The sequence below is a fragment of the Varroa destructor genome, unplaced genomic scaffold (assembly GCF_002443255.2).
Source record: "Varroa destructor unplaced genomic scaffold, Vdes_3.0 BEIS01000002.1, whole genome shotgun sequence".
Taxonomy (NCBI): domain Eukaryota; kingdom Metazoa; phylum Arthropoda; class Arachnida; order Mesostigmata; family Varroidae; genus Varroa; species Varroa destructor.
In genome coordinates, this window is record NW_019211455.1 from 33,145,231 (window position 1) to 33,168,778 (window position 23,548).

The 23,548-nt window shown below is 39.2% G+C and overlaps 4 protein-coding genes across 19 annotated transcripts in view; 1 reads left to right on the forward strand and 3 right to left on the reverse strand.

Annotated features, from left to right (window-relative positions):
- LOC147757691 (uncharacterized) overlaps positions 1-4,235 on the reverse strand; it is a 64,588-nt gene extending 60,353 nt beyond the window's left edge. For 3 of the 7 annotated variants that reach the window (XM_086981318.1, XM_086981321.1, XM_086981322.1), the window contains exons 1-3: positions 4,100-4,235; positions 2,568-2,605; positions 1,328-1,446 (exon numbers count right to left, since the gene is read on the reverse strand). In XM_086981318.1, coding sequence (XP_086837444.1) covers positions 1,328-1,446; positions 2,568-2,605; positions 4,100-4,210 — 268 coding nt within the window. In that variant the 5' untranslated portion in view covers positions 4,211-4,235. Of the gene's footprint in view, positions 1-619; positions 1,150-1,327; positions 1,447-2,567; positions 2,606-2,862; positions 3,688-4,099 lie in introns of those variants that run through there. The other 4 variants (XM_086981320.1, XM_086981319.1, XR_015322091.1 and 1 more) reach the window with 4 other exon arrangements.
- Positions 1,538-15,932, forward strand: LOC111245129 (uncharacterized). Of its 9 annotated transcripts, XM_022793041.2 has the most exons (7): positions 1,538-1,574; positions 4,128-4,231; positions 4,965-4,997; positions 6,999-7,061; positions 8,103-8,287; positions 15,244-15,512; positions 15,662-15,932. In XM_022793041.2, exons 4-7 carry the CDS (start codon positions 7,058-7,060, stop codon positions 15,789-15,791), a joined length of 588 nt encoding a protein of 195 aa, XP_022648776.1. In that variant the 5' UTR covers positions 1,538-1,574; positions 4,128-4,231; positions 4,965-4,997; positions 6,999-7,057; the 3' UTR covers positions 15,792-15,932. The 9 variants fall into 9 exon arrangements, with proteins under 9 accessions (XP_022648776.1, XP_022648775.1, XP_022648774.1 ...); XM_022793040.2 differs by lacking the exon at positions 1,538-1,574 and having other exon boundaries at positions 4,135-4,274; XM_022793039.2 differs by lacking the exon at positions 1,538-1,574 and having other exon boundaries at positions 4,154-4,294.
- On the reverse strand, positions 9,802-14,576 carry LOC111245128 (uncharacterized). The gene has a single exon (XM_022793021.2). It carries the CDS (start codon positions 14,190-14,192, stop codon positions 12,255-12,257), a length of 1,938 nt encoding a protein of 645 aa, XP_022648756.1. The 5' UTR covers positions 14,193-14,576; the 3' UTR covers positions 9,802-12,254.
- A 237-nt stretch (positions 15,933-16,169) lies between the features above and the next one.
- On the reverse strand, positions 16,170-23,460 carry LOC111245130 (uncharacterized). 2 transcript variants are annotated; one of them, XR_002671225.2, is made up of 5 exons: positions 23,154-23,457; positions 21,772-21,964; positions 20,932-21,153; positions 19,477-19,612; positions 18,391-18,531 (listed from the first exon to the last, which is right to left on the reverse strand). XR_002671225.2 is itself a non-coding variant. In XM_022793042.2 (4 exons), exons 1-4 carry the CDS (start codon positions 23,246-23,248, stop codon positions 18,274-18,276), a joined length of 768 nt encoding a protein of 255 aa, XP_022648777.1. In that variant the 5' UTR covers positions 23,249-23,460; the 3' UTR covers positions 16,170-18,273. The 2 variants fall into 2 exon arrangements, 1 of the variants encoding a protein (XP_022648777.1); XM_022793042.2 differs by lacking the exon at positions 19,477-19,612 and having other exon boundaries at positions 16,170-18,531; positions 23,154-23,460.
- Positions 23,461-23,548: the final 88 nt, after the last annotated feature.

Sequence of the window (23,548 nt, forward strand, 5' to 3'; positions counted from 1 at the left end):
GCAACTTACAACGGTCTGGATTCAAAGATGTGAATTCTGAGATAAATGACATCATCAAAAGCGTATACAACCCTGCCCAGACCTATTATATTCTAAGGAAATAATTTTGTAAAAGGATATAGGATTTCATCGGTTTTAGTAAATCTCAGTGCAATATCTCTGATAGAAAAGGAAAATCGGAACTTTTTTGAAAAAATTATTTGATTATATTCCCTATCTATACATTTTTAGTTTCAGCTTGCCTTTGCACTATATATAATATATCGAACGTTCGCATGTATTGTTTCTATAACGTATTTATCTAATGTTGAATAATTTGAAAAGGAATCGCAGGCTACCTCCAGCATAGACTATACTGAGAAATGAACAGTTTTCGATATAAACTACAGCTTTAGTCAACAACAATTGTTATTATCATCACCACTCTTGTTATTTAGAATTATTCTATCATTACTTCGCGTTCCGCCACCTACTTATACATAACCTAATATAATATATTATATAATAAGTTCCAGCGGAGAGCATCCTCATTGGAGTGACTTATTAAATGCGTTTTGAGAGTATTATAGACATATATATATATATATATATATATATATATATATATATATAGCGGAAAACGACCTCGTGGAAAATGCAGCTAAGATGAAATAAAAACAGCATTTTTTTTAGGACGACTGTCAAACAAGAGCTTCTCGCGGATACTGAAAACGTCACCTGACAATTGGCTCTTCTTCAACGTATTTCATATTTAAGCTTTTCAAGCGTAATCGTTTGTTGTAAAGTTTGTCAACCAGACGTGGAGTTGACCCTTACAGATGTTTATTTATTTAGCTATAGTTTCTGATACGCATCAACAGAGCTGGCCACGGTTTTCGGCATATCGATTAGTCAGTAAACATAAGACGAATTTCATTTCCAGCGTGTTTCGGGTACGTATGTAGCCCTTGAATTGGTTGCATTTGGTTAACAACTTGATCTGAATTATCTGTAGAGCTATCCATCCATCCATCCACTTAGACGGTGCCATATAACATTTACGTTTGTCGTTGGAAACGCGTACGAGTCCCGTAGAATCATTCGTAGTACCAAGTAATCGTCATCTATACGCTGCTAACTTTGGGAAAGGGGCTGGGAAAGAGACGTCGACTAACAGATGAGGAACGATTATGATAACTGGCCCACAACAACGAGACGCTTTAGACAGTAATTCGTGTGCAACAACTCTCTGCTAGCGAATGAAAAACAAAATAAAAGGCCGAAAGTACAGGCAAAACAAAGTGAAAAAGAACCCGGAAAAATATCAATTGCATCGGTCGCTTCTCACCTTGAGTAGAAGAAAGAAGACGTCGCCGCGTAGAAAGATCCAAGTCTAAAGCTTTGTTGTTTCGGTCCATGTGTACGCCAGTTTGGCGTGAGCGAGCACGCGCGCGGTTCTGCGCTTTGCTATAGGAACACAAAACAGCGAGGGCAATTACGTGTTTTGCTGATGTCGTCCTGTGATTATGTACATATCGTCATCATCACCATCATCATCAAGGCTGAACTGCTTGTTACCTTTGTGTGTGTGTGTGGTAAGTATATTGCTTTATCTATATTAATACTTTACCCAGAAGACGTAGCTAATTATCTGGACTTCTTAGCGATTAGGTAATTGACTAGGTAGTTGACTACCGGACTATAAAAAATGCATGCTTGGGCCGGTGTCAATTAGGATCGCCTTGGAAAGGCACGATAGAAAGCTAAAATATCGTTTTGGATTTTAATGGACACGTGCGGCTTTACGATTTCCATTTGATCAAATTAATGAATAAAAATGAGTGCTAATACTTCGACAGAAATTGAACCCGCTGCCAATTCGATTGATTTTCGTCTCGCAGACAAACAAGACGCATGCTTGAAATAGAGCCACTCTAGGGGTCCGACAAGATGCTCAACCGTAGTCTGAGTTTTCAACATCTAGATAACAAAAGAAAACCTTGTAGACATTTTGTGGGCCACATTAGCCAAACATTTATAATTTTCTGCTCGTATAGCGCAATATCTAGGCTTAAAGATACAAGCCTAATCAAGTATGAGCACTATACATCTACTTTTGACGTAATATTTCTCTACGTTGAAAGACATGGGCGTTATTCTCCAAAGATAAATTTTGTCTAAAAGCGCGTTGTATAACTTTATGCTTTTGACCATAGCTCTGGTGACGCGAGCTATTGAAAAAAGAACATAGATATTGAGCGTCTTGTCAAGGCCTAGCTGACCTATCTCCTCTTTGTTTCTTTCAAGTCTCTTTAATTACCCCTTTAACTACTAAAAACATCACATATACGCTTATTACTCTGTTAATTAAGTTTGTGAATATGTTATTATTATTATTGTATTATAAGTAACGTAAAACCGCTAGGCTATAATTAGCTTGCCACATGTTCACAGTTTATACTACTGCACTATAATATACCGTACCGCAACGGTTCATTTAAGATTGCGGCTCAGGAATTACTACGGAAACATGCCATTTTAAACACATAATATAAACGAAATAACAAAACAGATTTAAAAATACTCACCAAGAGCATGTTAGTGGCTTTATCTTCAAACACTGCGGCTTAGAGTAGTGAGAAAAGAAAAGAAAAAAGATTACCGTTAGGGAGACCATGGAGCAACTATTGACGGAGTGATTATTTGAAGCCTGAACTTGATTTCTGTCACTGGATTGCTTTTCACAGAGTAACTAATCTACCTCTAAAATAATTAAATGATGAAATACCTTACCAGTTGCTTTTGGCCCTTTGTTTCATGTAACAAGGATAACAATGGTCATATTTAAATTGAAAAAAAAACCTTACGCTTACGAATACTAACAAGTTCAGTAACTTTATTAGTATCTGCAGATGATCAATTCTGAGAGAAGAAGTACTCTTGCGTGACGTAGTTACGATTACTGGTTCCGTTAATCGACCTTGCTCAGACGGTTTTCAGGTGCTGTCTTTTTTACCAAGAATAGAATCGATAGTTATCTGTACCCAAAAGGTCTGCGACAACAGGACGGAAAACATGCCGTCAAAGTTATGGCAGATATTAGCATCTGTCAGAAAATGACCGTGAGCGCAATTAGCGAGTAGTGAACTTCTCCTTCAAATTGCGTTGTGTCTTTTCCCAGTTGAACATTTTACCTTCATATGATTTCAAGCAATACGCTATAAAGAATTTTTAATTTACACTAAATGGAATAGCGTTCCTATTTCTTTGTGGATAGCAATGCAATTGCAAGATACGGTATGATATTATTGAAAGACATCCTTCTACGAAATTAATCAATTACAGATATTGCGTCCATAAAAGGTTAAAGGGAAATTAGGAACACTCGCTTCATTGTACAAATGAAGAGTAATTAAAAAAAATCGTCATTAGTTTGTTGGCTTTGTCTCTACGCCGTCCAGCCGTTCATTAAATTACCCTATTCACAGAAACTGCGTTAATTTTTTATACGTTACTACACGAATTAATACTGAGGGGGCGGAACGTAGATGTTTACGCACGGATAAATTTTACATATATATATATATATACGCGTATTTCTTAAGCGTAATCGATGTTATGGATTGTTTACCCTGTGCTCGATAGAACAAAGTAAATTCAATTTAAAATTTTCATTAGGAGTCAATTGTTTCATTGTCTGTTGTAAGGTATCCGTTGACGTGACACGTGCCCTTTATAAAGCTGCAAGACGAGCAGCCGGACGACAATTACCCGCGTGCTTAGCGCTAAGTGTTCTCTTGTTTCTGCTTCTGTCTATATCTTCCTTGACAAAGCTTCCTGTTGCAACGATAGCAAATAAAGGTCCCTGGTCCTTACAAAAAGGCAGCGATGAAAAAAATTTGCAAAAGCAAAAAGAAGTGTGTGCCAAATGAACTTTACACCCTTTCCAGAAAGAACCTTGAACACGATACTTAAGAAAAAGGAAACGCTGACCCGTCGTTTTTCGAATTAGGAGTTCATGTAATAATGACAACGCAGTGATTATAGCTATCATATCAGTAGTTTTTCCCTCTGACTGACTCTCATCTAAACTCGTACGTAAACAACTCTAGGGACTAACCTTTTGATATTGTTTTGAAAACTTCCAGGAGAGAACGTTGCTGGACCCACCTAAACTCACACTGTTATCGTTGTTATCTGCTTTGACGTCAGCTGGTTTACTATAAGGCATTGTAGAGTTTGCACATCAAACGTACGGTTTTACACAAACCTTAAATCAGAAAGTGAACCAGACGGTAAAGCGACCGAAAAAAAGGTTTACCTGTTTTCATTACAAAACTTATGCAAAAGATCGCTACTGAAATTACATCGTATAAAGTTAAGCAGTGATAGCCTACAAACCTCATTTCAGAAATTTCACGGTGCTTTCTCCTATTTATCTTCCTACACGAAGGTACTCGACACAGTACAATGTATTGCTCTACGAACACTTTAGTCTAAAAGACTCATGGATCATCTCAACTATTGGAAAAATTTCATCTTTAGTCATTAAAATCCTCAAACTATACTAATTATATTAAACCCGGATAAAAATGATTCGGAGCTACAAAGAGAAATCGTATATATCGAAAGTATATCTTACACGTTTTTCTTCAATAAAAGAACTAAGAAAACTAAATTGATAAAGTATAGTGTACTTCACGAATACGTCCCCAATTAAGTAATAGACACTATGTACTCTATATTTCCGTCTGTAAAACATATTGTTTCAAAAAGTTTCGAAATCTAATTAGCCCCGCGATCTTTATACAGAACAAAGACACTTTGTAAGACAAAGACTGTAATTTACATTGGGCTCAGGATTACAGTAGTTTACACTGGCTCGTGGAATTATTGAATCTATTTGACCCTTATGCTAATACTAACTTACGATTGTTTAACTAATACTCATTATCTTCAAAAATTGCAATTTTTGTACACTTCAGTCAGTGACGTCGCAGAAAAGGGAACTGTAAGCGGTACGTAAGTGTTTCCTCAGTAAATAGTGAAAAAAGGAAATAGATATGTTTATTGTGTTTCCCTTCAATTCAGTCTTTTCCAGCTCCGACGGGAATGGCTTCCTATTCCTTTAAAAAATCTGTTATAATGTCATGGCATAGCGAACAGAATTTTTGCTCTAATTCAGGTTCCGATAAGGCACATTTTTGATGAAGAAAAAATGGCGCATTTTCGACATTCAACTTGCATGATCCTTTACCCGGGCCAAAGAGCTACCGAAGTCGCTTAGGATATTTACGCTGGTACATCAAAGACTCATTAAGTTGAACGTACTGTGCTAAGTTCAAAAATGGCGTCTTGAACTTAAAAGACGTGCACTAATAAGACCAGAAGGTTGATGAGAACCTCGACTGGTAAACAACACTTCAATTATCTGTTAGTTACCCATAAGCCAGTTTCGATCAATGAAGTTAATGAAACTTTGTAAGTCTGAAAGCCGTATAGTTGGAATGAAAAGCGTAAGGAAACATGGTTTTTCATTGCCTCTCGACATCTCACGGGCATCGAGCGATACGCTGCTACAATGGCAAGTACCTATGCAGGCATGTTATAGGTGACGAGAGGTGGTGCCTTCACATAGATATAAAGCGAGAACAGAAAAAAGCGCTTCTGGCACATATGATTAAAATTGAGTTAGACCCGGTCCGAAAAAAGAAAGCGTAATTTGTGTTTGGTGGAACTAGAAGGGTCTTTTACAGTGGGAGCTTCTTGAGAACACAAGCACAAGATAGTCAATAGAAATCTACATATGGCCCAATAACATCGAGTGTAATAGATCGAACTTTTGTTTTCCAAAGTTACGTGTTAATGTTAGTTCTATTTGCTTGTCGGCTTACATAATATATCGCTACTGTTGAAAATTGGGTAGACAACTCTAGGCGATACGATTTCATCATAACTAAAAGTAAGCTGCTTTAATGGGTATGCTCGTTGGTTTGTACATCTAGTGTTTTTCCAATTACCTGAAAAAGGCACGGTCGTGACCATAAACAAAACAGAAGGTTTTCCATTTTCCCTGATCAACGCATGAGTCTAAAAAATTTAACTGCTGGCATAATCAATGGAGTTTTTGCCACTTCCTACTAGATAAACAATGTCAAGCGATTTGTCCGATTAGATCAATTACTATTGAATAAATACAGTTTTGCAATGTTTAATTTTAAAGGATTGCCAGAGATATTTTTATGTGTATGTGTAAGGCCTCAAGGACAAGAAAAACTTATCATGTGTTAGATGATACAACTTAGTTCAATATTTTTTTTATCAAAACGTAAATGTATGGTTTTGTTTACACGAAGCCCAACTATACGCCCATTTATTTTTAAATAAAAAATGTAGCATATTTTAAATGCCTTCTATTTTCTATGCCATATGGAGTCACGTTGAATTAACAATATATTTTTTAATCGAGTCTGAAATGTACTATTTCTAGGCCATTTGTTAGTTAAGAGCCAATTTTTCAGAAAACATTTTAGAGAAATGATGAGAATAAACAAGATGAAACTGCCTGGTATCAAGGGTGGGCTTTGTACCCGACAGAAAGTAAAAGCTATGCGAATTATTGCATTACATCGGACAATAGAACTGCAATGGAACATAGGTGCACAAAATAACGTAACACTTGAGTCAATTAGGCAACATACTGAGAATTTTCAGTCAAGATTTTTTAATGTGTAGATTCGGAGAACGATATTCTTGTCACTGCAAGCCGATTCCGCTGCAAGTATCGGCCATATACATACGTATTGTTGAGTAAGGGAGTCGCTTAAACCAATAATGGTCTCTGCTGAATTGTGTTGTACTTCGCCATTTTTTCCTTGATGCGCTGGCTTTAGCTTCATGCATGCTGCCCAAAAGTCCACATATATGTATATGATAATATACTTTTAGCAAGTTTGATTATTGCATTTTGAATTTAACGGCTGTGGCTCTCATTTAAAATGATTACAGTTTATTTGAAGGCAAACAACGGATTTGCAGCTGTTCCAACTTCGTATATGTGACTGCAACCCTTCCAAAAATGGGTATGTATAATCCACTATGAATTAAGATAGATCTTCTAAGAAATGTCAGCACTCCAGTCCAGCTGCACATATCTGACATATTTAATCGTACAGCGAACACTTTCCCCTAGTTTCAAAATACTACGCTCTGAGCTTTACTTAAAGTTACGATGAAATCAGGTTTTTCCGGATTTGGACATTATCTATTTACGCAAAAGCTATTCACTAATTAAACCGAAACGAAATCTTTGGCTAGGTTTCAGTTATTTACAGGATCTTATTGTTTATATTACTCTATTATGAACTACCTACCAGGAAGTCATGTTTTATGCCCCGAATAGTATTTTTGATATCTGAATGTTCTAATGGTTTATATAATAAGCGTCATCACACAAGTTTTATGATACTTATGCGTCTTTGACGACACTTGGAACAGCAGCGATCCCGCACCGTGTAAACCTCTTGCTTGGGCCGCAGGCAGACCGCAACAAATTACGACAAATCGGTTGTTAGCCGTCCAAACCACTGAGTCATCGACGACTCTAATAGCCTAGATTATAAGCCGACGGGGTCGTAAAATACGCTGTTCGAAGTTTAGGGTTATTTCTCTGGTCTGTAAGACAACACGAATTTCATTGCTGAACGACAGCAGGCAGTTTTAATTCAGCGAATGGGGTTTGTTTCAATATAAGTGTAGGCTGCGATGCAATAGCGCTTAACTTAATCGCTGAGTAGTCGGCCACGATGTCTCATGAACGTGGTTTGCCATCAAGGTTAGCAGGCTCATATGACAGTTGCTGCGTGAGTCGTAAGAAATGATTTATTCAATACTTTTGCGCAGATAAACTATTTCAGTATACTCTTGCATTAGTGTGAAATAGCCAAGAACGCGGCCTAGGAAGATTATGATTTTTTTTAATAACATATCATGGTTTAAATATTTACCAAGGCAATTTAGTAGATACGGTCTTGAATTGACTCGAGTAAGCATTCTGCATCACTGCATTATACAAGTAAGGCTATAAAAACCTTGAGCAAAACAAATTGTTTCAATTTCTTCAGATGCGTTCAGATGGCGGGAAACGATTCGAGAAATAATCTTTGTCGTGTCATACCTGTCAGCAGTATCTCTGTCTTCTACCGTAGCGTTTCCAGTGATCGACGAGCCGATTTTCGACGTGCTCGGGCATAAAAAGCCTGATGTCCTGTTCCAAGGCGGACTCACCTCGCAGTTCTACAACCAACAGGTAGAAGGCTCATTTTGATGCGCATAATGAGTCAGTTATCATAAACGGACTTCAAAGAGATAATGCTGTACCAATCAACACATGACATACATAAGCTCTCGTCATTATATTTTTATTGATATAAGGCATAATTGTATTTCTGCTTAAACTATAACAAGAAGAGTGCGTATAATTAGCTTATCTTACCATTTTCTCAAGTCAAATCATATCCAGAAATATTTTATCCAAAATAATTTTAAGTGGGATATTACATAATCCCTTGAACTGTTCCAGTCGATATAATGTTACCACTGTTATTGTTAATCAATTCTATCTATGTATGTATGTTCATCGTATAAGACTATGATAGAGAATAGCACAGTTCGCATGTACTCCTCGTTCGGAAACTTAACGACTTATCGATACTCACACTTTAGCCGCCTGCCTTTCTCAAAAGCCAGACCGTTTGACTTCCGTTTGTCAGCAATTTGAAATGAAACCGACATTATCGAAAAGTGAAACAGCAAGAACAACACTTTAGTTCGCCGTGCCGCAATAGTTTCTAACCATAAAACTCATATGATTAGTCGATCTCATTAGTTGACGAGCTTATGGGTCACTCCGCTTGCCTTGGTCAATGCATAAACTAAACAATTCCATGGATAGCTTTACTAGTACCTTCATACGAAGTATTCTCACATTATATTGACGAAACCTCCATAAAGTCACCAACTCTGTACGCATAAAATGAATCATGCCGACAAATATCTTAACAGACCGAATATACAGTTAAAAGGGTATTAATTACTATGAGTGATCATCATCGGCATATTTTTATCTGTGATCTTTCGCTATAAGTAAGTCCGTTCTTAAATGCTGGTTCGATGGCATGCCGTAAACGTTTTTTGCAAATCACGCCGTCCTAGCCAGACAAAGTAAAGGTTTTTTCTTCAGCATTCAAAAGAGACAATGCTTTCACCACAGGTTAGAACATCGCTGGGGTGTGCTAGTTCGAAGTTATTAAATAATTTCCATTATTAAACACAACACCCGTATTGTAACGCCTACACAGCTGTGTTGCAATTAAACTAGTCAAAATACGTATCTGGAATACGGAATGTCATCACTAATATATAACGTGTCAGATTTTTCAGTAAGCGCAAATAATTCAACTTGTTATAGCCCCAATGTCATAGAGTGCGAGTGTTCTTAGTAGTTTGGCGGGGGGGGGGGGGGGGGTTAAGCATTAGGCATTAAGCACGCATACTCCGCGTGCGTGCTTAATACTGTTATAATAATATAACGTATTCGACTAGTTTACGTGTAGTAGTTAGTACTACCTAAAACATGATAATGAGCCACACTTTGGTCAATGATGATCTGGATAACCCAGACCCTGTGACATTTCATTGATACTATCACGTTAAACCTAATAATTACGAATCGTATGGATTGTATGTATTCGCATTGCTTTGAGTTATATGAAGACCCGCACTTTTTAAATAGATTACGTTGATCTACTAATAGACAAATAATCACAGTAGCTATTGTCGACTTTTATTAATTCTTATTTAACATTTTTATAGTAACTTAATAACGAATGCAATCAATCACTTAATAGTAAGTATTATAATACAAGAAGCTAGTTTGGTACAATTACTGTACGACAATGACGATCACATCGATCTCGCAGGGAAAGTGTCAAAATTATATAGACACAAATCCTTGTTATTCAGCTACTCTTCGGGCCTACCTTCCGTAATAATTAGTTTTATTTATATGCAAATAAAAAAATTATTGACGAACATGCTGTGAATGGGAACAATGTGGATAGAACTTGCGATCTATTTCAACTCAGTCTATTGCAAAACTTTGACTCCTAGACCATTTCGATAAGTTACTATTAATAAATTTATAAATTCATTCAGACAATAGAGTGATTCGTCTAGATCATAGCAGAACATGTCCATATCTTTTATGCGTTTCAAGGCAGCAATCCAAATGCTATGGCTCATACGTGCCCCACTGATAGAATTTGATTTGCTAAGAAGGCCACACTTTTACTCTCCAAAGGTCAGGAATCAAGAGCGGAATATACGACAGTAGCTTATCCGAAGATATGCACCCTATTGCATAATAGGTTGCTATTCAGTGCAGTAAACTAGGTAGAGGGTTACGGTGAGTCTAGTGTTAGATTACTTGAAGATCGGCCTTATTTTCAAATTTCCTTATCATACATTGTGATGCCTTCGGAGCTGAACAAGTTAGCAGTGGTCTCTGTTTGACAAGACACTTGTGCAGTTTGTAAAGTTATATGAGAGCAATCGTGTAAAAAGTTTACAAAATCTGCGCAGAGTAGCAGTATTGGCGTATTTTCTTTGTTGGTTCATGACAAAATGTCTGCTGTTCAATGAGGAAACGAGTTTGCACGTTAACCGCTTGCTTCGTGAGAAATTCAACAAAGAACAGCGCGTTCTTGCTTTGAATATTCGGAGCCCAAAGTCCCACAACCCGCACAGTGTAGTGTAACAAAACCTACAAGGAGACCGTGGCCTGGCCTTGCATAGACCGAAGGCTACAAGTCTAACTAGGATCTACGCGTTAAATAAGCACAATGTAGAGTAATTCTTCATGAGTCTCTCGCGGTTGTACAATAACAAAATATTCGAGCCGCGGTAAATCTTCGTGGTGAAACAGTTCTGGTCGACGACGAAACGGTCACTGAGCACCATAGGTCTACGCGGTCTCTAACGCTAGCCCAGTTAGTATCACGTTGCGGCGGAACGAGAAAACTGGGTATATGATCGTGATTTATATTGAATACGTTCGATAACATTATAAATACAATGACTGAAACCAACGTAGATACTATTGATAAGTAAAGCGCTATTTGATATTTCTCCTATAACAAGCCTGTTATCCTTCTTACCACAGAGCAAAAACAGATGTTCCGAATTCGATATATTAGCACACCTTGTTTTGCTTTAGCAGATTTTCAATTAGCTGGACATTCTGATTGTGGGGGACACAGCGCTATTGTGCTGGGTACCCAATACAGTAACGTCATCGAAGTGTGAACAACAGCTGTAAATTGCCGCGCCTGGGCTACCCGAGTTCCACACTACTTGGTCTTATAATTTTGCTTTTCCTCTCAACGTGATCAATTGTGATCTTTATGACGGTGGAAACTGACTGCATGTAACATATCATCAGTTTAAAGGCGAGAATGGATTACCATGTAGCTATGCGCTAACGAATTTTACGAAAAAACGTTTGATAAACAAAGCAAGATACTTCTGTAGCATCTGTGAGTCATTCCTGGCGCGGCGTACCCAATCGGTTAATAAAATATAGGTAAAAATCGTTTGTTTATAGGTCGTCCTGTAAAATTTGCTTACAATTTTTAAAAGTGTTACACAAAGAACTGTCACACAGCCTAACTAACAACTATTTACAATTCCTAAAGTCTCGTAATAACCCATGGCGCTAACTTTAAAAAGTCAATAGATTTACGTTGCGCATGTCGCGTAATCAAACCATGATGGCATCTAGTGCGGGCATATTTTGATAAATCTAAAACTATTATATCTACACATTAGTCATCAGCTTTACTATCCACACGCACTCGTAAACGGAATAGCTTCGATACACTACTATGTTTGTTTGCACTGATTTCTACTGAAACGGTTAAATATTAAGTAGACTAGTTTCAAGAAGTTTGTTACGATCTTCTCTATTACGGCAATTTCTATTACGGGATGTGTTTATAGCGGCTGCTAGTGGAATTTTACTGTACGAAGTTACTTAATAGTCTATAACGAAAGGTTGCCACCCTTGCTGCGTGTCCTTTCGATAATAAGAAGAAACAATATTCTATTTTTCGGTGACCTCCTCTTCTGCGCAAATTTTGAGAAAAGATATTCGTTATATATAGAAGATGACATCTTGAAACGCAGCGACCAATTCAATTGCACAAGCTGCGTTCAATCTACTTGTTTCTTTTGTAGATCTTGTTGACAAGAAGCTTGAAGATGTCGGTATTAAGTCCGAAGCTATCTGATCTCAACTCAATTTTGGCTACTTCTTCTCTGATGTCCGCGAAAGCTCGCCCCTCTGCTTCGCGGAACACCTCGGCCATTTGAAGTTCGTCATAGAGCTTCTTAACTACGGCCTCCTCGGGTCCCCCGGGTTTACCTTTACCGTAGTTTTCCAATAAAGTCTTTTTCTGCGAAGGAGTCGCTATCTCAAGTGCCTTTACGACCAGCCACGAGCATTTAGCGTCGACAATGTCCGTACCGATCTTTCCAATCACTTCAGGAATGCCGTAGCAGTCGAGGAAGTCATCCTGAACTTGGAAAATGTGCCCGATTCGCAGTGCCAGTGCTTCGGCCTTTTTATGACTACTTTGATCTGCGATGCCGGCCAGATACATACCCAACCTGACGGGGAGCGAAAATGAATAGAATGCTGTTTTGTATAGGACAATGGCGTTATAACGCTCCTCTACGTAACCGCCTCCTTGCCGTTCTGATAACAGGTCGAGACATTGGCCTGAAGAGGTCTGGAAGGACGCTTCGTGAAAAAGCTCTAGCAAATCAAGGTAGTTCGGACTGCTTCGAAAGAAAGTCTTCAATACTCGATAGACAGCCGTCTCGCATAGAATCGCATCGTTGATTGCCACCATTTGGACACCCTCTATTAGATGCCAACATGTCTTGCCACGTCGAGTTAGACTATTATCCATAATGTCATCACAAATAAGGAAAAATGCCTGGAGTAGTTCAACGCACCATCCAAGCAAAGCCGCTTTTTCCAATTTATCATCTGTCATTTCAGTCTTCTCTAGTGACTGATACGCTAACATCACAGCCACAAGTCGATTCCGTTTCCCTTCAGGCACATTGTACTCGATAACTTGACGAAGCCAGTCGGCAAAGTTTTTCAGCCGGGGGTCGTCAAGAGTGGTTAGTGAATCGAGTAGTTTCTCGAATGCCGCGTCAACGATGGGGTGCGAACCACTCGTCACCTGGAGACGGTGTTCACCATCCACTTGCGGGAAAAACTCACTCACTGTTGGCTGTTCCTCCATTTGGTTGCTGCTGCTGTTACTGGAGATTTTCTGCGCGAAAAGACACAGGCGACGATCTCTGGGGGCTAACTTCGTCAGAGTCACTGCACTAATCCTCTCCAGAGCACGGCACGGAGACCTTGTAGCAGCGCCGGCACCACCACCTCTATTTTTACCAACGGATAACACAGATCCGTGTTTGACGTTGTCAGCGAGGCAATGCAGATATGCAGAACTATTATTAATACTGCCGGCGTTGCTGCCGCTGCTTTGTTCGGCTGAGCTTGCACAGCTCTTTGAAGTTGCACTCTCCACTGGGCTATGCACTCTTACGTTACTACTCACTCTTACATGTGGACTGTCACCAGCACTATCACTTCTTCGACTACCAAAAGAGCGATTCTTGTTAGTAACGTTTGCGGAGAATTTGCTGAGGGCCTGTCCCCCTGCAAAGGTGGAAGCGAATCGGACAATGTATCTATAAGGCAGAAAAAATAGAGTTCTGTTTAATTTGATAATCTGTATACGATAAACGGAATGAGCCAGCGAGCCGCAATAAGGGGCGGAATTGATTTGGGTACTGCTTGGCCGCCACTCGTACTTGCCACGTGTTAATATGCCGGTGATTGGCGAGGATCTATTCGAGTTGAGTTGAAGCTTTGTTGCCAATTGACATACACGGCTATAACATCCCGCAGCAGTAAAGCAGATGTTAGCGGCAGTTCCGAAAGGAGCGTGTGTCAGCAACGAGAAGCGGCAGATCCACTGCAACGGGATCCGGACGAAAACGCGACTTTGGTGAAGGGCAGCAGCAAAAGGAGAAAAAGGACTGGAAACGATAACGGCCGTTAGATGCATCTTGCCAACGTGAACGCCTCCTCGCCAGATTGCGGCGTTGTAACCCACAAACCCATTTCACTAATTCACCGAAAGGAATCCCATACACCTTCAGCAGAGGCTAGATCTAACTGCTAGCATCATTACACTTTCCTGTCCATCCGGAACCAAAAGTACCCCACGAGAGATAATGATCGCGCCGTGCCACAGCGTCGTTTCACTATATTTGAATGCAGCTAGAACGTTTTTGAGCTATCAGCATCGAAGGCAAAGATGACTAACTGACCGGCTGGCTGGCTGGCTGGCTGGGTGGCTGGCTGGCTCTAGTATTCTGGGAAACAGTAACAGCAATATGTTCAGTTATAGGGTGGAGTAAATCAGCTGATATGGTTATTGCCAGCCTGACAGTCGCACTCAGAAACAAGTCCGCAATAACGGACTTGTTTCTGTCTCATATCCAGAGCGTTTTATTTCGCAATATCTTATAGGATTTGAAATAACACCTTCAGTTTTAGTATATTTAAGCTTACGTTGTTAGGTCTCAAAGTATATCGATTTATGGCTGTTTGTTACAGTTCACGCATAATACTCGAGCGATGTTTTATTGTTACCTCTAATTACATAAACGACGGTCGTGCGAAAATGTACGACAACGGCAACAGTAGGAGCTTCAGAAGATAATGAAAAGAAAAAGAACAACTTCACTCTGTCTAGGTTTGCATAAATTAAGAGGCGAATTTGCTAATGAGGATCGTTTTACGTATCTTTATTGATATTGCTATTTCTGTTAATGTCGTCCCATTGAACTAACTGACTAGCTTTCTACGTTGAGATGATAAAAAAGGAGCGAGAAACATAAATTTTTGGGTATGTCTGCTTCAAGATTAGTGCAATGTCTCAATCCTTAAACAGATGTCATTTAGATGCCACACACACACCGTACATTGATACGCATCACCTTGCATGACATTCGAAAAGGCTTTTTAATGTAGAATACAGGCGATTTACTTATGAATAGACGACAAGATCTACAACTCTAAACATATTCTTTTTGCAATACATCTATATGTAGTTGCCAGGAATTTCACTTCCCTTAACGACTGGACATACAGACGCTGCACTTTTCCGCGAACAGTTAGACTTAGCCTTCAACGAAATACCTCGTGTTTCCAACTTGGAAAATAAGTTCGGCATAACGCTTCCCGGTATCAGTAAAGACAATGCCACAACTAAGAAGATAATAGCAAATCGAGAAACCTGGCAAAAAAAAGGGAACGTTGATTGGAATCAATTGCTCGGCCACCTCAGGGGCCCTAGGAGGCAAATACCCTCCATACACAGGTTGGTCATACATGCAAATCAGCATAGAAAAATCTTTCTAGTACTAGACAAGTTACTTACAATTGGAAAACAACTGATTTTCTTCATATCTTTCGCCTAAAAAGTAACCAATTGGCACGGGCGAAAACCTAAGTTTTTTTTATTTTCAGGGATAGCAGCAGCTACACAGGAGGTCTGAGAGCAGGCGCCTTAGCGAAGATTCAACCTCCTGCCATCAATGACGACGAAGGGGCATTACTGAGTGCTCATGCAATTATAACGATTAACAGTAACGACTGAGTGTACACCATAGGTGTAGCGAGACTCTTTATCAGAAGGAAAAAAATATACGTATACACGTACTATTAGTAAGTTATTTAGCATAATTGTCATGGCGATATTTCGGAATAAACTATGAGTCCACCGCTGTTCTGTTTCTTATGATTACCTCATTATTAATTTATAAAAAGCTAGCATCTCATATTTAATACTCTACGGATATTGTAGACCATATTCATTGGGCTTATAATTCATCGGCTGTTAATATGCTTTATAAATTCTACTATAGTCTTCCGAAGACCCTATATTTTTCCACCGTTTACTTAAAACTGGAGAATTAGTACCCTTTTGTATAGTTTTGCTTCTGCTCTATCGACTTGGTAATGAAAACACAACACCTGACCTGCATAAACATAACATTAATTATTTAAGCCATTTTTATACACATATCCATTTACAGTGTCCCTGCAATGGCAGGATGAACATGATAGCTGAAGAATGGTGGATGAATTCCAAAAAAAAATGCGCCTTCAAGTATTGTTTAGACATTCTTAACGAATACCTAAAACATTTTCCAACAGCACCGATGAAGTGTGAATTACGTCAATATTATTCTTACAACGTGATGATAATGAGATGTAATTAATAGAGTGAGCCAAGTGGACAAGTCCCTGGGTAAGCCTTCCTTACCAGGATGTAATCATCAGATGATAAGGGTTGATGCTCCTTCCTGGTAGACACCGTTGAACGTGTCGACTAGTATTCGACAATAATAGAAAATATCCGCCTGATCAACGTCTTATGATCCTTGTTGTATACAGTACGTTTTTAATTGTACACATTCACGTTGTTTTGTAACGGATGATTAATTAATTCGTTTTTGTTTGCGTCCTATATATTTATATCCATATAGAAATGTCGATCTATGTAAGCATGTTAAATATCCAATGCAGTTCAATCAAACTAACCGCAAGTTCGAATCAAATACGAAAATCTATACCTGTATTGCTATGTTTTGGCATTTCTGAGTAAGTCCAAACGTTAGTGGAGGGGATCATATCAAAGCATTCACCCGTACATTTAAAGACTGAGACATTAGCCAAGAAATGCCCTTCAACTGGTAGCATTCTTGTCTCTGTGGGAACCCGGCGAGTCGATAAATGAGCTCCTTATAATATAGAGATATCGATCTAATAGAGTTATGTAACACTTATGTATTTCAAATAGTCTTCTTCAAACTTTTACATAGCAGCATATGACGTGATCATTTCGCAGGGCAGAATCTGTATTCTACCATATACAGCGGTGAACGTTTTGCCCTTGGTTTACCCTACCTCAACGGCTGGTACCATTAAGCTTTCTGTATTGGCAAGATAAACGTAGCCGGTACAACTTCACATTGAAGTTCTTCGAACTACACAGCTACGAAGAGTAAAAACTGACTAACAACTGTACAGATTGATTAGTTGTAAATTTCACTGCGCTTGACAAATTAACACGACGTTAAATGAACCAAGGGTAACCTTCCAAAGTTTTGACGTAAGATGGATAGCTAATTTTCAGTCATCATCGGGTTTACCATCTTGTATGTGTAGGAGTACGATTGCAACTGAAGCCCAGTCCTCGTACGTATATAAAGGGCTATAAAGTATCTAGTAATAATATTAAGTTTAAGCTCATTTGATAGAACTAAATGAAAGTTCGTGATTCCTATTCGCAATATTATTCAATTAAAATTGTATAGTTGATTTACGTGTGCCTCGAGAGACTCCTCACTGGCAATACGTAAAATTTTATTTATTTTTTTTATAGTTTCAAAGTAATTTATTAATGTAGTTATCTACAGCAAGAACCACCTTTCTTTTGGACGAATGGACGCCGATTCCAAAACAAAACAATCCCTTGTTTTTGCATGTTTCCGCAATTCCAGCAACATACGAACACAGGAGAGGCCAGCTGTTTCTAACAGTAGTTCTATGTATTTACCGTATAAGGACGCATAAAAAAAGAGTATATATTAACGATTCCGGAAAAGTTACACAGGAAGATAGCTAATTCGTGTATAAATGTATAAGCGTTTCATCATATAAGCCAAAGGAGCGGGGTGGCGTGAAACAATGATGTAAAGCCTGAACTCTCAGTAAAGAGCTCACGAAAAACGGAGCAAACTGGCTAGCTATTCCTGACTAATGCAAGGTCTTTTCAGGCTGTTCGCATTTTATATTATATTGCCATTGAACAAACATTACAACTAGTGTCCTCCAGACAGCTATGTAAATGCGTCGCCAAAGTTAGCTCCTCACTTTAGATGCTATTACATCGACGCGCGCAGGAGCAAGTAACGTTGATCCTCACAAGTAGGACAAGGTCCCACAGCACACCCTTGACGTTCTCAGCTCTTACCACCATTATAGAAGAGGAGCGCCGCTCGGACCTTGAAGAGGCAACTAAATAAATTTTGTTAGATGATTATACAAAGCTGAGTCAGGACCGTATACACAAATCACGGTGTCTTGATGATGCCCGGTGGAGATGCAGCTTTAACTTGTCTTCTAAGCGATGTTCGCCGAGGTAGTGCCCCAGCTGGCGTCGCCGATGATCCGTTACTCATCGGTGACGTTGGCGATGAGGCATGGTTGTTGTGAAGGGGGGTAGTGTTGTTAGGAGTCGACGACATCTGGGGCGGAGAAAACGTGAACACCGTCGGGGAAGCGTCAAATGAGACGCTTTTGTGAGTGACCGCAAAACTCTGGTGGGGTGTCTGTACCGCCGCCGAGTACCCGATCAGATGATGGAAAAACAGAGAGAGAGAGAAAGAGAGAAAGAGCAAAGTCAGCGTCTCACTAAAAAAAATTATTGTTTGTAATCGACTAGATCCTAACCATTTTAGGTACACTAACTCGTGGATTAGCTCATTGCGTGCTGACTAAGCAATTATGCTGTGGGTTATTCTCTCCAATCCGATCTACTAGGCCACAGTGTGACAGTTAGCCCTTTAACAACCTCTAACCTATGCTGATTGCAACAAACTGCTATCGCTGGCGTCAAAGTACTTTTTTGGGTAGCGTGGGGATACATTCCACTAAAAAACAAATTCAGTACATTTGTTTAGTATTATTCAGGAATCAGTACCGGATCCCGACGTTCGTAGTGGTAGTAAGAACTAATGAAACGTAGTCATGGTATATGGTACTTAGTTAAAAACTTAAGCCGGATGCGTCTCCAATGGGCACACACAACAGCATACAAACGGGACAAAGAAGCAGAATGACAAAAGAGTTGTCCATACGAACCGATTCAAACCGATTTTAGCAGGCGGTTGCATACAACAATCTTGGATATGGCGGGTCTCTGTTATAAATATCATATTATTGCTGGTTTATAGTTAACTGTAATAAATGACGAAGTCTCTCCAACCGACCAATATTATAACATCTGTACACAGACGACCTTTTAGTAAAAGTTCTTCCGCAAAACATACCTTTTCGTCATCTTTCTTACCCTCAATCAATAAATGCGGCACGGTTGACTGAGTGCAATAATGCGCAAGCAAACTTATGGTGGTCGGTGAAGTAAATAAAAAGTGCGTGACTTCTGTACATAACCGGGTCACTGATTTAATAGTCTGAGGGAAAGGGAGATAGAGCGAGATTTGACTCGGACATACATGAAATTTGTTGTTTACAAGAGATTATCTCAAACTTACACTTTATCCATCTGTACATCTGCTTCGGTAGAAGAGCCTGTGTAGAACTGAAGCCACGCCTTTAACTCAGTCAGTGTCACTTTGTTACTTCGTCATATGATCACATAGCCTGATGGTGTTGGCGTTGACGTTGTTGCTATACACATAGAACAGCGTTTCCGACAGTGAGTGGTGCGTATCAGAAATTCACGAAGCGGGAAATCCCCGGATCGGTACCCCAGTAGCAGAGATAGTGAGGGCCAAATAGGATGGAATTGAATGGAGTGCAAAAATAACGTGTTTGACAAGTTGGTTGATGACACGCGTATCATCATCATTATCATCATACCAATAAACAGATCAAAGAACGAGGTTGCTTAATTCTCTAGTCACAGACGTATCTTCACAAAAGCTCACCGGCAATAGTCTGCCCTCTCATATTAATCACCGCTGTGTGAACGTTACTGTGAGCACAAAACCTCATTTACTAAGTTGTATATAATTTAATCAGGTTGAGGAAATAATATGAGGAAATGTTCGAGTGTAATGTAACAAGATTCTTATCACACACCCTGCCGGGATAATTCTAACGACTAATTAATCGAACAGATTCGATGAATGCCAGATTAATTCCTCTTTCGTTTCGACATATTATCACGTCAAAGAACCTATTTGAATCGAGTTGTAAACAAATACAACGAATGTGCACATGATTTATGAGAAATAATTATTTAAAACATTTTTTGTATATCCAGTTTTACTTATGCCCTGTGTATTTATTCGCCCCACACTCAAAATACCGCGGACATAGACCGATTTATTGACAAAGCCATGAGCTTTAATTCATGGTATGAAGTATTAATCAGACCTGAATGGCCAACGAAATCTCATGTCGCGCTCTGCTTTCGCATTTGCTTAAAACACCTTTTTATATAAAATAAGCCCAGTAGCTTTAGGTTTCGTAGAGAAATGCCCCAACGATGCAACGTTGGTGGTAGCTAACAGGCTAGGTCGTGTTGCATGTCGCACAGATATGATCCAAAAACAAGTTGAGACGTAGGTACCGAAAAAAACTAAGGGCAATCAATAAAGAAATATTTCATTTGATACTACTTGAGTGGAGAGTGATTGCAAAAACAAATAAATCGCTGATCATATACTGCCCACTCAAGTTCGCCTAAAAAAGCCGATCCAGTGTGTGCCCTATTACGACAGAAATAGCATTTTTGTAAGTGTCAGGCTTCAGTAATATCAGTGGATTTTTTGCTCTGTTCGAATAGCTTGGCTGTGCAATGTACGAAAATTTACAACAATGTCAGCAGGTTAGCCAGTCCTATCTGTTTGTAATTATAGCTACCTAGGTAGGTAACTATATTATTTATTAGGTAACTATAATTACAAATTGCTATAAAACTATGAGGCTAAATGGAATACCACGTATTTAATGCACGGCCCTACAAAATGGCAGCTTTTTACCTCAAGCTCCATATTACGGTAGTTTTCGACCATTTCTCTCCAGAAGGCGCGAATGCGTTCACAGAGTCCGGCGAGCGGCGTACGGAGCTGCAGTAGGGCATTGGGTAGACGGCACAATATTAAGCAAATTGAGAATACAATTCTCTCAATGAGAGAAGCATTTTCCGATGCTCCCGGCGCTCCATCACGGAGATTTCGGTAGTGTCGAAGCGTGTTGTAAAACTGTAAATTTTTTGGAAGTGTTAGCTCTTATGATCTACCTCTCAAAAGAAACTTTGGAAACCCATCTATTGTTACTGATCTCAGCGGATTAGAAACTCATTGGTAGGATATTTTGTAGTGCACATATTCGAATTATGTCATCTGTGTAATAATAATTGCAACAGAAATCAACGTTAAGCTGCTATAATAATAATAATACCGACTAAATTTATTTGTAGCTATCCCCCGCTAGTGCTTGGTCTCTGCTATTAATATTGCTTTAACAGCTGGTTGCTCATAACTTCGCGCTGCTGATTGGGCGCACGCAATACAACTACAATTTCCGTGGTGGCACGCAATACAAACAACAACAGATATTTGGAGATATATAATGGAAAGGCGTTGTGGAATCTGCTCGGTTTATTCTCATTTACGTAAATTGAAAAGATCTATTTTCAGACATTTACTTGGTAACAATAGACCGGGCTCGGTCTATTAGCGTTAGATACCCCTAAGCCACCTTTGAAGGCAACACATAAATATCAGTGTAAATCAAAAACATTCAAGCTCTTCCGGACTCCTTTTTTCTAGACGAGAACTAATGGGCTAAGATATTTTTTAGTTGACGCATTAACTGACCGCTTTTCTAATGACAGGTCCGAGGAGCAGAACGCGTCCTTCGAAAAGTATTTTGTGGCCTTCATTAGGCACCGAAGCTAACCATGTCAATAATGTAAGACAGAGGAATATCCACGGGATAGCACGGAACCACGCGGACCATGCTACGATAAGAAGTACCAAGATTTCGAATTCTGAGCGCCATATCTGGTACCTGCGATGACGAAAACCAAAAAAGGGGCTATGTTAATCATCTCTACAACCTTAACTTATGCGTATAATTCTACACAAATAGAATAGGTCGTGAACGCGAACTCATGTGTAAATGTGCGAGTTGTCCCTACCATTATGCTTGAAGCAAATCAGGAAGCAAACGAGAACTGTGCTGTGAGCAGAGCTTGCTTAGCATCTACTAACATCTGATACTTACTGTAGTATAATAAACCTATTCGATGGAACACGTAACGTATACATATATACGTTTGTGACTATGCGTTTACGAGTTGTTTTCCTATGACAGGCACTACAGAGCGAGTCCAACCAAAATAAAAAGGATATGAAAAAAAAAGTACAAATATAACGTGATGTAGCTTACCCGATACCGAAAAAAATGGCGAAGAATATTTTGGTTACTAATACTGAAACTAAGTTTCGTTTATTTCCATGGAACCATACTTACAAATAATTTAACCAAGGGCGCACCAGGGCGCAATTGGTGGATGTCAATTTTTAGCTCAACTTATACACCGCCAAACTTAGGCTAGCGTACCCAATTTGCCTCCGCATAAAACGAATCCATAAACCATCTCTGACCAAGATAGCAAGAGAAATAAAAAAAAGTCACTCTCACATTCATAATTTTTTTTTATTAAAACAGTCGGCCTTTGTGAGAAATGGGCCTGGGGAATGCAGTTATATGCGCATATACTTTAAAAATACAGTCTGAATGAATCGAAAATACCAGTACGGGATTACCGGAGTACAAATAAAACATCGTTGATAAGCACGTAACGGGCTTTAAGCCCGATGTGAAGTACATTGGTCATAGTCAATCAACTTCTTGCATCAGGGCCTTGATAACAAATGTGGGTTTAACGGATGCCGGATAACAATGCCATAACTTTTACTTCATCCGAACCACTTGGTCTCAAGTTTTGAATTTCTAAATTTGTAATTGTAGTCCTCAGGTAAATTGAGCATCTTCCACTAGCTAAAAATTATAAATCATCATACAGAACCATAAGGTGTTTATTTTCTACGAAATTCTTAAGCGCTTTTTTTCAAAGCTGGGTCAATAAGTCATAATACAAATACTAATAAAATGATACGTAGCAAAGAACTGAAAAATGTAATTTTTCGGATTCGCTTTAGCGTTTATTAATATCGCATCGTAGTCTACTCACCGCTTCTCGTAGTCCTTATCCACATAATACTTGCAAACGCGGTCAACAGCCCAGAACACTGCGTACTCTTTAATCGCTGGCAAACACCAGTTCATTTCGTCAGAAGCTGCCAGGCAAGCCTGGCACTGTTGATACCCGAGCCGGGTATCTAGCTCTAAGCAGTCATTCACAAAACAGGCGATCACAGTTTACAATTATAGCGGGTTTTCTACTCGCAAACACAGTTTTTTAACAGAGAATCAAATTGGCTAGGTCCACTATGCTAACCACAACCGCCGATAGCGTTGCTGAATATCAGCGTTGCTGATACGGCTGGCGCAACGGCGAGCAGACAGGTCCGACAGCAGTGCGACATTTCTAAATCCACTTACTACAGCTCGATTCGGGAAACAAAT

What these genes read in the sequence shown, in the direction of transcription:
- LOC111245129 (XM_022793026.2), top strand. Translation starts at nt 5,442, where the DNA reads ATGAAGTTAATGAAACTTTGTAAGTCTGAAAGCCGTATAGTTGGAATG. An exon ending in AGCGATACGCTGCTACAATG is followed by an intron (nt 5,564 to 6,987) that starts GCAAGTACCTAT and finishes AAATGATTACAG; the next exon opens with TTTATTTGAAGGCAAACAAC. An exon ending in TGCAACCCTTCCAAAAATGG is followed by an intron (nt 7,062 to 8,102) that starts GTATGTATAATC and finishes CAATTTCTTCAG; the next exon opens with ATGCGTTCAGATGGCGGGAA.
- LOC111245128 (XM_022793021.2), bottom strand. Translation starts at nt 14,192, where the DNA reads ATGCATCTAACGGCCGTTATCGTTTCCAGTCCTTTTTCTCCTTTTGCT.
- LOC111245130 (XM_022793042.2), bottom strand. Translation starts at nt 23,248, where the DNA reads ATGAACTGGTGTTTGCCAGCGATTAAAGAGTACGCAGTGTTCTGGGCT. An exon ending in GATAAGGACTACGAGAAGCG is followed by an intron (nt 21,965 to 23,153) that starts GTGAGTAGACTA and finishes TCGTCATCGCAG; the next exon opens with GTACCAGATATGGCGCTCAG. An exon ending in ACCGTAATATGGAGCTTGAG is followed by an intron (nt 18,532 to 20,931) that starts GTAAAAAGCTGC and finishes GCGGCGGTACAG; the next exon opens with ACACCCCACCAGAGTTTTGC.